The 13,619-nt window shown below is 36.7% G+C and overlaps 1 protein-coding gene across 1 annotated transcript in view; it reads right to left on the bottom strand.

Annotated features, from left to right (window-relative positions):
• Positions 1-5,172: 5,172 nt before the first annotated feature.
• The window catches only part of cacul1 (CDK2 associated cullin domain 1), a 76,427-nt gene continuing 67,980 nt past the window's right edge, over positions 5,173-13,619 (bottom strand). The window contains exon 9 of the mRNA XM_048551021.2: positions 5,173-12,266. Within this exon, the coding sequence (XP_048406978.1) occupies positions 12,217-12,266 (50 nt within the window). The 3' untranslated portion in view covers positions 5,173-12,216. The remainder of the gene's footprint in view (positions 12,267-13,619) is intronic.

The raw sequence follows: 13,619 nt of genomic DNA, 5'->3' as shown, positions 1-13,619 counted from the left end.
CTACTGATCCTTTTGTTTCTAACAAAATTAATAAAGAGTTGATAAATGTAGTATGTTTCAATTTGCAGAGAGTTTTTGAGGTTGATTAGCAAAATCAGAGCACCTGGTGTATGAGTTAACATACTGGCATGGATTAAGAATTGGCTGATGGACAGAAAAAGGAGACAAGGATGAACTGGATCACTCTTGAGTTGGTAGGCTGTGACTAGTTCAGTTTATGCAAATGGACATTAATGACATACTGTATGATGCACTCAAGCTTTTCCCTGCTATTAATACAAGGTTGTGGGTCAGTAGTTCCCTGCTTTTACTCTTGTTTCTTAAACCTAACCAGTTAAGTCACATGAATACTGGGACTACAGAACAGGTCAAAGGCAGAGAATTGTGTTGCATGTTTTAATTCTTGCATTGTTGGAAAGGCTGGTATTTGTAAGGTGTCACGTCCAAAATCACTGAGCCTGCTAAATGCTTGATGGAATATTACCCACCCCAACAGCAAAGATATTCAACATCATCACGATAAAGCAATTCATTTGATTGGCACTCTATTCACATGAGGCACAGAGTATTTCCTATTGTCACTATGTATAATTTGCACTGCAACCTACCAAGTGTGTGTCAATAGCACTTTCAAATACCTACAACTTTTAGCACCAAGGACAAACTCTGTCCAGATCGAGGTGAACAAGGACAACAGCGGCACAGGAACACAACCACCTGCAAGCTCCTCCCCAATCTATTCAGCAAATTGGCCTGGAGCTAAATCCCTGTCCCTTCACAGCCACTGGGTCAAAATGTTGGAACATCCTCCCTCTCATCGTTTTGGTGTACTTAGAGCAAAACGAGTGCATCAGTTCAATAAGGCACTTCACCTGCACTTTCTCAAGAGCAAGTGTGGATGGGCAATAAATACTGACTTAATCAGCGATGCCCACAGCTTTTATATTATGACTGTAAAGGAAGAAAACTTTTCTAAAAGCAAATGGTGATCAAAGCTACATAACACCTGAAGGGGGTGTGGTGGTGGTGAACAGACACAGAGGCAGGAGGGTGTGGACAAGAGCAAGAGCTTGCAGCTTTGGAGGTTTTCTTCTTTGTCTCTCGGGTTTCGGAAGTAGAAACCATATCCAGGAAGTTGGGAACCATCTGCAAAAGGGTAGCAAAGTCTCTTCCAGAGCTTAGGTTTTACAGTAATTAGAGGCAATAAGCCTATTCTGTGTTTCCTAAAAGCTTTACTTGGCTTTCCCCCCAGCCCCCCAGAGTCTCTTAACTTTCTGTAATCAGCAAATGGATCACCATCAAACATTGAAATGTTGACCTCATTTCCAAAAAAAAATTCACTTCACTCTTGATGACAGGAAAGAAATCCTGTTTAATCTTGCAAGTGTCATAACTGTTTGATACCATCTAGATTTTTACATATTCCTAAAAGTAAATATGTGATCTCAGCACTTAAGTGGAAAAAAAGGTTAATATGAGAAGGCAAAGTTGGAGAAATGAGCCTTGGTATTGTGACAGTGGAAATGTCCGACTTCATTCAAAACTAGATTTCAATAGGATGTGGAGAATTATAATCAAAAGTACCTATATTATTGCCTGTGCTTTTGATGAGGAAGGAAACAGGTGCAATGCACTCTACTGCTCCTACAGATCACGCTCATTTTCAAGATTTCTGCCTTTTAATTACAAGCTAATAACATTCAGACATATGAAATGATATTTATGTTATGATCATCTCACCATAATAAGTGCAATTCAAACCCAGCTTCAAAGTGATGCATTTAGCACAGCTTCAAACACGACTTTAATGATCTCAACTTGTGAACCACTTTGCTAATATAAAATACACCTATGAAACATGGGAATTCATTCAGACTTCAGTGTGCAAATGCTGGGAAATGGATGAGTAACAGGAAGATTAAAAGTGAAAATGGGTGATTGTAGGCGAGGGAAAGACCATAAAAAAATCAAAGATAGATAATGTGAAAGGGGGTGATGGGAACAGAAAGATAAATGGGAATGAGGTCATGGGAATCAGGGAGAGTAAAGAGAATAAAGTATTAAGTGGGAAGAGGGACAAAAAGCAACAGAAAAAGAATTGATTAACTAAAAGGGAGATAAGACACTCATGGTATGGCAAATGTGGAATGGTAATTAAAAGATAAAAAGACTGAAAGAGAATTCAATACATGAATTCACCACATGGTAAACAATCAGCAAATGCACCTATAACTCACCATATCATGTCTGAACCTGCAGACGCATTGTGAGCAGCAACTAAATGTTGTTAAGACTGAAGTCATTGTCTTCACTTCCCACCACAAAGTGTATTCTCCAGCCACCAGCTCCAAAACCCTTACCATAACTGAGCTAGAAAATTGGAACCTGTCTCATATTTTACCTGAAAGTTAGTATCCAGCCACCTGGGTCAAGCCATCAGTAAGACTATGTTTACCTCAATGGCATCATATAAATTGATGCCTGCCTCAACCACAACCCTGTTAACACTAGACCTGACTAGTCGAAAGCTGTCCTGGCTACCCTCCCATGTTCTCTCTTCTAGAAAGTTGAGCTCATCCAAAACTCCACAGGCCATGCTCCAATTTGCACTAAGTTCCACTCATCTGACAATTCTGACTGCGCTTAAATAGAATCTAACCTCAGCAACGTCTCAATTTTAAAATTCTCAACCTTAAGTCTCGCCATGGATTCATTCCACATTCTCTTGGTCGTAATTTCCAGCCTCACAAACTTCAGAAATATCTGCAGTCCTACCGAGCATTTCCAGGTCTGATAAGGCCATCTATAGTGACCATTCCTTCAACTACCTTGACGCTAAGCTCTGGAATTTCACCCCACGCTCCCCCCCCCAAAAAAAAAGCAGTCCTACTTTTGTTTCATCATTTAAGATGTGCCTTATAACTTACTTCTTTGGTCAACCTTTAGGCCATCAGCCCTAATAACCTATGCAATCAATGTTACAAATAACTTCTATTATGATACGGGGACAGCAAACCAAATTATATCAGCCGCACTATCACAAATTCAAAACGTAGTGAAATCGAAACATTCAATGACCTTAAGAGTGCACAATTGTTTATAACCAGACACTATAGATAACAAAATCTTAGCTCCCTAGTTTATAATTTCAACCAAAATTATTAATTTAATAATGTAACTTCAGCACAACTCAGATGAACAACACGACAATCTAATTATCATCTACGATCTCGGCTCAATCTTCTTTGAATACAGAATTCCCCCACTCACACTGACGGACACACACACACACAGTTAAGGAATAAGCTGAAAAGAAATAAATCATAATTTTACAATTTGGTAATCATTTTGACAATGAGTATCAGGTCTTCATGAAATCCTTTGATGCTGGGTTATATTACACAGACTGAACATCTTGCTTGAATTCTGAAGTCACTAGTCAATGCAAAGAGCTTCCATAGACCTCTGGAGACTTTTTACTTATTTCAACAGGGAGACATTAGCAGAGTAACTAGGGAAAAAGATAAACCAAAAATATTTCCCAGTCGAAGCAAATCTGCCTCCTGCCCACAATCCAGTTCGCTCTACTTTTTCTCTTTTTCCACATTCTTTGTGATTGGTGCTGGCAAACCAATCCTTCCCTGAGTGACCAATCCAACATCCAACCAGCTGCCAGTCCCTGAGCATAACATTACTTCTGTGCCAGTTCACTTAGTGTTCTTAGAGCAATAATTAACCTGCAACATTTTCCCAGACCAATTCCTACAAGCAAACATCAGTCTTTTGTCTTTCTTTTAAAAACCAAGCTACTGTTTAAAGTTCAATTCTTAACTCCAACTCCCTTATCTAAATCAAGAAAAAAAAATCATGGTCTCTAACAGTAATTACTATGAAAAGCTTAACTAACTTGGACTTTTCCTGTGGATGCAACTAGCAGAATAGATAAGAGAGTGGGAGGAACTAGAGGATGTAGTATACTTAAAATTTTCAGAAAGCTTTTGATAAGGTCCTTCATGAGGCTAGAAAACAAAATTACAGCTCATAAAATTTGATGGCAGTGCACCAAAGATTGAGAATCGGTTAATGAACAGAAAAAGCAAATAGATAATTTTCAGATTGACTGCTGTGACTGATGAGGTGCTAAAGCATTAGTGGTTGGGTCCCAGCTATGTACAATGTATATCAATCATTGGGATACAGGGATTAACCATACATCCAAATTTGGGATGAGACAAAGCAAGGTGGGTGTGAGAGCTGTTAGGATACAAAAGCATTTTAAGGGACTTTAGAACAGTCAAATGAGTGGGCGGGAAGTTAGCCAATGGAATAGAATGTGAAGAAATACGTGAGGTTATCCACTTTGATAGAAAAATAGAAATACAGAAAATTTCTCAGATGGCGAGATGCTGAGAAATGTTGAACTTCAAATGGATTTGTGTTTCTTGTTTTGTGTGTTAATATGCAAGCACAACAAGCAATTCAGTACCTGAGTCATGTGTTGCTTTTTAGTATTTGATTATAGGACCAAAGACTTCTTCCTACAATTATGAGATTGTTGGTGAGACAGGAAATGAAATATCACGTTTTGTTTCCTTTTCTAAAGAAATACATACTTAGCATACAGGGAATGTAACAAAGATTCAAAATTGATTCCTGGGTCAGAGGAACTGTCCCAGAGGAAAATGAAATAGACTGGGCCAATATTTTTATTTTAAAGTTTAGAAGAGTGAGAGGTAATTTCATTTAGTCAGACCATAGCCAGAATGAGCAATGGGACTCTGAAGACTGAGATGAGGAGGAAAACTTTTTCAGAAGGTGGTCAACCTTTGCAGTCATTGAGCATGTTTTATGACTGACACTGATAAACTTATGTATCAAAAACATCATGGGATAAGGAGATAGTTAAGGAAACAGATATTGAAATAAACTAGGCATGATCTCATTGAATGATGGAGCAGACCCAAAGGGTTGAAGGATCTATTCCCATTCCTATTTTTTATGTGCTTATAATGCTCCTGTAAAGCACCTTCAGATGTTATATTACATTAATGAAGTTACTTTTTCTGCCACAGAAAGGTTAGTCAGGTTAGTCACATTTTAAGTGGGAAGATATTTCATCCTTGCTATAATGAAATAATTCTGAATTCCAACAGGTATTTATTTTAATTCAGATTTACAATACTGTTTAGTCATAAGATTTCAGCCAGCTAAGTAATATTTCACACAATGCAATGGGAAATGTGTTGTAACAAACATGGAGTAAATGAAAAATCAAGACAGTCCTCCAGTTGGGCGTTCCACAGAAAAAAAACAGCTTGATAAGTTTTATGACATATGATGGAACTTTAGCTGTAACACAAGAATTATACAGAATTAACATACTAAATCAATGAGGGCCCCTGATCAAACTAGAATACATATTGGTGTCATAAATGCAAAAAAAGCCACTGAAAATGAAGAGTAAATAAAAAAACACAACCAGATCAAAGGCTACAATTTTATATGCACAAAATCAAGACCTAAACTTTTATTGTCTCACAAAATAATTAAGACAATAAAAATAAATACCGTTATTTTCAATATTTAAGGGTATAAAAATAAATCCTGGAAAGTGTGCAGCAAACTGGATATTTTTTATTGAAAGAGCTTACACACCCAAGGTACTGCAGATCACATTTCAGACATCCAATACCAAATTAATAATCAATTTTCCTTTAACAAAATAAGTGACTTTACCATATAGTATGACTTTACTTTAGTGCAAACATTAATTTAATTATTTTGTCTTATGCAATGTATCACTTTAATTTTAAATTTATTTTATTCAAAGTGAATCATCTTTTGTTGTTTTCTACAGGTTGCATTTTGAAACCAAGTAAACTCAAACATTCTTCTTTGCCTGCAATTATTTTCTCCAAGCATATTCAAAAATACATTAACAGGACCACAATACTACAGCAGCATTTTTATCTGAAGACACACTAAGTAACCCCACAAAGTACTCAAAACAGGATTTTGATGGGAACTGCTCCAACGTTGTTATAGAGGCTTGAGCACTTTTGTAAAAAAAATGTGCTGCAGAGGACTAACTTTTAGTTTTAAATGACAGTCAACTTATATCATCAATAATGAATATCACTTAACTGCAATATGCAGCATGAGAAAAAATGATACTCCCTTAAGCCCCAATGTTGCAATCTCCTAGGTGTTTTAATAATCCCCTACAGTCTAATAGCCTTGAAAATCTGTGGAAGGAAGGAGTGTTCTGGGCTCGATAAACTGAAACAAAAAAATTGTACCAATTTACTTAAAGTGCCTTATTAAAGAACATATCCAGATTAGAAAGTTTGCATTCAAAATTAAAATACAATCATTTTATCTATACAATAAAATATATTTTCAAAAGAACATAGGCAAGCAATTCAGTGTATTCTGTCCACAAACATCTATTGGAAAAAGGTAAGCAAAATTAAACTTCTGCCTGTGATGAAATTTCAATTGGCCTCTTAAGTTTCCATACTGAAATAAACACGTTAAAATGACATCTCTTTGCCCACACATTTTAGGAAGAATAGTATTTCCCTCCAACAGAGGCCAATTCCACATTATCCTCCTCTTGTCTCCCATCCTGAAGTTGATTCCTCGCTTGGCCAAAGGGTTTTAGTTATTTGTGGCCTTCAGGTGTTCATCGAGTGACCATTCTTCATGTGAGAGTCTGTATCTAGAGTACCAGCTGGGTATTGAGATCTGAAATGTACTAGATAAAGTCCTACTCTGCCCTCATCCCATGTCCATTTTTAGTAAGGCCACAAAACAAATCAGGAGCAAACTCCCTAATCTTTCTTCAGGTCCTAGTATATTAGCTCTCCAACAGCTCCTAAACTTTGAACAGTAAATCGAGCACAGGTCAGAAATTGCATCCAGTACATTTAGGTCTGGACTAATTGATATATGTTTATACAATAACCCTTGGAGAAGCCTCCTTTTTAGAGCTAAAACCAACATCTCTGCAATGAATTCAAGGCTCAGTATCAGTTGGGAATAGGAATGAGCCCAATCTAGTTCTCTGCAGAGGCACTCCAAAAGAGTTCTTTTCTCCCCAGTAAAAAGGTAGTTCCGACCTGGAGTCTGCTTTCTGACTTGCACCAATTAAGCACTTTCACAATTACAGGAGCGCAGCCCATTTTGTCTAGGTGCAGAAGTCCAGAATAAAAACATGACCAGATATTCCAGGAACCAATGGTGCTATGTACCAATCAAGTACCAGTGGGTTAAGGCTATTCACTTGGAGTAAGTTAAACATGGACAAGCATTAGTTGCATTGTGGATCTCCCAATAATATACAATATAGCCCAACTATCTGCAGACGTGGTATTCTGACAGGGAATGTAGAAACACGGGTATGTTATACAGTCATCTTTCCAGAGAAATGTGAAATTAAAATTATTTTAACATTCAATACTTATAAAGCAGTTCAGGTGAAGATCAGTCAAGTTTTCTATAAGTGTTTACAGCTATGTATATTACAATGAAGATACTGTACTTCACTTTTTAGGTTGAAGTATTCCTTATAAAAGTGCAGAAAACAGACTTATTTAAAAGTAACTACATGCCCTAAATGTGAACTAAGCTTCTCAGAAGGCATTTAGATTTTAGTATGTGTTTCTTTTTAAAGAAGATCACGATAATTTACGGAACGTTCTTGGCTTGTGTAATATGGAACAAATTACTTTGCAAACATTGTTACCCCTTTGTCTTTGGGGTCAGAAAGGCATTTTCCAGAATTATCTTCTTTCTGAACTGGATTAGGATTTTAAAGCTAAATACTTTTCCTGGATAAGTACATAGTAGGTGAGAAGCATTGAAACTTGTGAAGCCAGTTGTGACATATGACAGGACACATATGATGCATAAGCTTTACTCTGCCTATCTGAATTTGTTAATATATAAACTGCTTTACAATTTTTACATTGGTAATCTTGGAATTTAAACCGTTCAAAATAGTGTCAATAGACTGTTCTGCTTAAATCACTGCTGGTTTCCTTGCACCATATCTGTAACCTGCAACCACCTTTGGCAGAACAACTCACATTGAAAAGGGAACAACTTCATAAATAAACTTTAGAATATAAATTTGGAAATTTAAGCATTAATTGAAAAGAACATTACTAATTCAAGCTGCAACCAAGGTCAGAATACATTTAATATATATACATATGTCCATATATCTCATTTTTTGCGCACTATCTCCATTTGCAACCCCTTTCTCTCACCAATACCCCACTTTCATTTTCACTGCAAGGGTTCAATATTGAGTCTTTTGTAAATGCAGTAGGTAACTTGGCAATAAGAAACTACCAGGGTCACTCAAAGCAATCACTGGGAGATATACAATGAAAGCCTATTATCAATCCTCTCCTGTCATCCTCAAACTTTGTTTAATGCTTCCTACTGTGTCTGGTTGAAAGATTTGAACTTCTGTTCTCTGTTCCTGATGCTTGGTCACCAGAGCTCCAATTGGCAATTATTTGAAATAATTGAACATTTGGTCATGAAATTTCATCATAAGCGAAGGTCTTTTGTTGACATCTTTAAGATAAAAACTTTTATTAATATACTTTTCCGATAATAGCATTTAGAATGTCTTTTTAAAGCGACACTTTTCAGCAAAACCTGCCATTGCGTCTTTGTCTCCTAAGAGGTTGCCTTTTCATGCCACTTACTGGGCATCTGCTTGATAAATGAAAATGTCAGCAGGGATGAAAGAATGACAAAACTGTGCCAGCAATTAAATACAGAGAAACCTTTAGCATATTAATAAATTTTGTCTGCAGCCTTGAGTCTTCCCTGAGGGGGTTATGGTGAAACGCAAGCTGACGCTGCATAGGTTAGAAGAAACTAATACTCTTTAACTTAGAACTTGCTCTGACATGTGTGCAAGCCAACCTGAAAGCTATGGTCAGCTATGAATCACCTCATCTATCTGCTATCCTTATCGTGCTTTAATGCATAGAAACTGTGTAACTAAGTCAAATTATTTCAACTCTTAATTGTACATTGTTAAAAAAATTGCTTTGCGCAAATTATGAATTTTAACAGCTTTTCTATCATATCTGAACCAAGCAGAAGATTTCATAATTGCAACTAATTTAGTCTGTCAAATTCTACAGAAAGTGGTCAAAATCACAAATACATTCTTTAAAGACCCATTTATAATTTCAGTACAAAGAACATAACTATGGAAATCGTACCCCTTCCCTTAACCAAATGTCATAAATATTAGAAACTGGCATCAGCATTATAAAATTAATTATTTCCATTTGAATATCATCTCAGTAGACAGAAAAGTCAACTGGTGTCCTCATTATTTCCCACTTTTACGTGAAGCACTATGATATATATCTGGAATGTATACCTGTACATTAGAAGATTTTTCTTTGAAAAGTTTACCCAAAATAGTAAAAGTATTTAAGGAAAAAAAAATTGAGTTTACATAGCAGTATCAGCACAGATGGCCATAATTCCAGGATGAAAATGCAAGTAAGTGTTTTAAATTGATGGTGTGCATGATGTGAAATTAGACACTGCTGCTGGATACTTAAATGTTTACACTCTCCATCACTGTACAGAAGAAAAATATAAAATGACTACAATTAAGCCCCTAATGTCTTTTTAACCATTTTTTTGAAATAAGTTTACCAGTTCCGTCATAGGACTGAAAACTTATGTCTCTCATTACCCCAGCTGAGTCAGTCCAAAACGTATGGGCATAGATACGTGATAGGCACCAATAAATCCAACCAATAAGAGGCAGCATAACATCTTTACCAAGAGAGGTGAGAATGAGACACATGCTCCACAAGGAAGTAATAGCCTAGATGCATCTAAGGAGAAGCTAGTCACACGTATGAGCTGGAAAGCCATTAGAAACTACTTTGAAGTTAGATGAAGTGGGATAGCAGGATGGTCATGTGGAACATTAACAATGGCTGTCCAAGCAGGCTAAATGGCCACTTCTGATGCTGTAAATTCTATAGTAAATTCAAAGTGGCTTTGAAGGACCAGTCAGAAGTGCAGTACTGTTGCACCAAAATTGCCAGCTTGCTCAAAAGCCCCTGAAAACAGTGTGCACCATTCAGGATCTCAGCTCTGTTGGCACCTAGTGCATTAGACTAAAGGGAAATCTTTAATCAAATTTCTTCATCACAGTTAAGCATGGAAAATCCATAAAAATAGTAAAGGACAGGGAAAGGACTGGAATTAAAACAATCATAAACATCTCTCAGTAATAAGCAAAAATAGTTGGAGCCATTATTAGCCACTTCATAAGAATCTGGAACTGGGGGAACATTCTCTCATTGGTCTGTTAGTGCCACAAGATCAGTTCAACCAAAGGTGGAGAGCCATATTCTATTTTTTGTCAACGAAGCCCAATTTTTTATTATAGTCACCAAGAGGGTTGAGAGTTAGGAAATAGATCACTATGTTTCAAATTAACAGTTGATTCATCTAAAACGTTAAGTATGTATTCTAACTTACAGAAGTGGCCTTAAGAAGAAACCTGAAAAGCACTTTAGATTGGCTGCTGAGGAGTCATATGCCATTGCTTTGTAGAATGAGAAATTATACTTTGCAACACTCAGATAATAAGTTAATTTAAATGAACTTCTACACTCTACAAGAACCATGGGTTATCACTGATTTTCATGGTTACACCTTACCATTAACATTTCACTCATGGATAAAAAAAATCTATTGCATTCTTTATATTATGGAAACAGACTCCAATTAAAGGCTACAAAGATAAGTTATGACTAAAATAGTTACACAAATAAGCAAAAAAAAGTGTTATTTAGTAACCAAAACCAATTTTGGGTTTTATTGCACAATTGAAATAACTGCTCTCGCCAGATGGGTAAAAGTTGCCCAATGTTAACCCAAAATTACAATTATTTGTTCTCTCACATTTTTGCTGAGGCTTTTACAGTCATGCTGAACCAACTTCGAATGTTACCCCTAAGAGTAATATCGTGCTATTATTGAATGTGAAATTGTTGGAACATCTTCCCTCTTGTGCTTTTGTCCTTTCCTTCTGGGTCCTAAAAATTCATGCCCTTCACAATGAGGCAGCGCGTAATATTGAAAACAACTGTAGAAATGTAACCACACATTAACTGCTCAAATTTAATAAGCAGACCAACTGTATGAGGGAGAAATTACTTCACATTCTAACGCCTGCTTAATTAACCAGATTCAAAATGATAGGCGAGGGGAATAAGGTTTAAAAAAAATGGCAGTCTTCATGCAGTCAAGACACCTACAATAGCAAAATATGTCACAATAGTAAAATTGGTAAAATGCTTCAGAATTGGTATAGTGGGATATTAATTATTTCGTTGATTGTTACATAAACATTGCGTGATACTGTATTCAATAGAAAATACATTCACTGAAAATGATGCAAGTGAGGTTTTGTGTACATAGACTGGGTTTTAAGACTAATTATGTTTACTGCTGCATACATTGTTTTGGTTAATCCTTTACCAACAATGAATTCTCAAGATTTTTTAAACAAAACATCCCTGGTTCACCATACATTCACATTTGGATGTGCATGATTTCTCACTATTGTGAAACCACTGAGTTAAATTAGTTGCAATTGGAGTAGATTTAGTAGTGATTGCGACAGAAGAATGTTCTAACTGATGTGGACAGTAAAGACAAAGTTACAAAACCTGTTTATACAGAACAAACACTTAGGAATTCAACAAAGACAAAAAAAAAATCCCTGACCAACATGGCAGAACAGGGAGCACCTTTATCGGGGTGTTTGGATGATTAAAAGTCATGAAAATGGCTAGCATGCTAGAAGATTGCTGGAAACTGTGCTTCTTGCAAAAAAGGATTAAATTCCATTCGGAAACCATTGCCAAGATGCTGAAGTTCACTCAACATGAACTTTTACACTATACAACCAGTCCAGGCACACCATATAATGAGCCTTTGCAAAGAGTATTCCCAAGTCTGTTAGCAGCATGATCCTCAGAAACAAAACTTAAAAAGATGACAAGTCCTTCTCTTAAGAGGGGAGGGCAAGAGTAAAATAGGTTTGAACTTCAGCAAATGCCACTCCATGTGTGACTCACTGCATGGTTTAAGAGCCTTTCAGTTTTGTCCTTCTTCCAAGGCAAGAGAAAATGAGTCTTCAGTTTTTCACTATCTGAATCCCCTTGTATTTGTACATGATGATGTTGATGCTGACCCATCTAAAATACAAGAGACAGAATCAGAATTGTTGGATTAACACAATCATTACAGGACACAAAAGGTAAGCATTTGCAATTTTTTTTTAAATGACCATTTTTCTGCCGGGAACTAATTTAAGACATGAGTAAAGTTACAACTAGGAGTTACTGCTTTGGTTGAAATTATCAATCCATGTACAAACTATGGCCCAAATTATTCTAGTTTCAAGAGGTTGTTTAAAAAAATCAAGTTTCCATTTATCAACATGTAAACAAAGGGTCAAATTTTCATTCACTTGCAGAGTTGAGACCCGAAGCCAATGGACCTGCTCTTCCTTGCTCATGGCCAACATGCTAGCATCCTGCCTTCAGGCATTTTCAAGAATTCAGGACGAGGAGCAAGGGAAGGGACAGGTAAAAAGAATGCTCACAAATAGTGGAGTTAATTAGTTCCGGTAAAGGTCCCATTACAGAATTCTCCACCCAGCATACAGACCCTTTGCTGAGGCCAAGGAATGAAGGTGCTCTCCTGGCAGCAGTACTCCACTCAACTTAAAAAAAAATTAGCATGAACTCTCCAGAGAGCAACTCCTACTCAAGGTGCCCTCTGTTTTTCCCTACCAGCATTTGCAACTTCCTATCTGATGGTGGAGGTACTGATCTCAGAGTCTGAAAAGGCCTCCTTTTGACCCTCAACATCAAAAAGCTGTCTACTGTCCTCAACTGGACAAGGCCCCCAGAGGGAGCCCTTTATTGGCCCCTTGTTCAAAAATTGCCCTCTGGCTCGGATCACCATAATACGAGGCTTCTCTATTCATATAAAATCCAACCCAAAATCTTCCATGGACTATTGCAATCAGGCAGCATTTTATAATAATGTACTTTTTAAAATAATAGGTTTTAGGAAATATTCTTCAAGTTACATAAGAGTGATACGTAACCGATAGCTTTATTCATACAAATTAATCTGTAACAAAATTAAACATTTTTATTAATGGCTAATCCATCACCTGAGAGAAACTTGATAAAAGCTGAAAAGAACAAACAAACTAAACAGAACCTTTACTAGCTTCACGGGGGGCAGGGGGAGGGGCAGTAATCAGTTCATTACTGAAGTTACAAATATAAAAGCTTTGAATGAAGAGTCCTTCAACAGGCAGCAGACAGACGCAATATGTGAAAACTCCTAATGGTTATTAGTTCATTCAAGAACAATGGCCATGATTTTCTGCACACTGATAGCAAGGTGTACATTTAAGCTAGGCAAAAAGACTGAAAACTCCATTTACGCTGCATGTGATTTATCCCTGAAACTCTTCAATATTGAAATTTATCGAAAAAAAAGTCAATGGAATCTAGCAGAAACTCCCAAAC

This window comes from Stegostoma tigrinum, chromosome 20 (assembly GCF_030684315.1).
Source record: "Stegostoma tigrinum isolate sSteTig4 chromosome 20, sSteTig4.hap1, whole genome shotgun sequence".
In the NCBI taxonomy this organism is placed as follows: Eukaryota; Metazoa; Chordata; class Chondrichthyes; order Orectolobiformes; family Stegostomatidae; genus Stegostoma; species Stegostoma tigrinum.
This window is presented reverse-complemented; position numbering and strand designations above follow the sequence as displayed.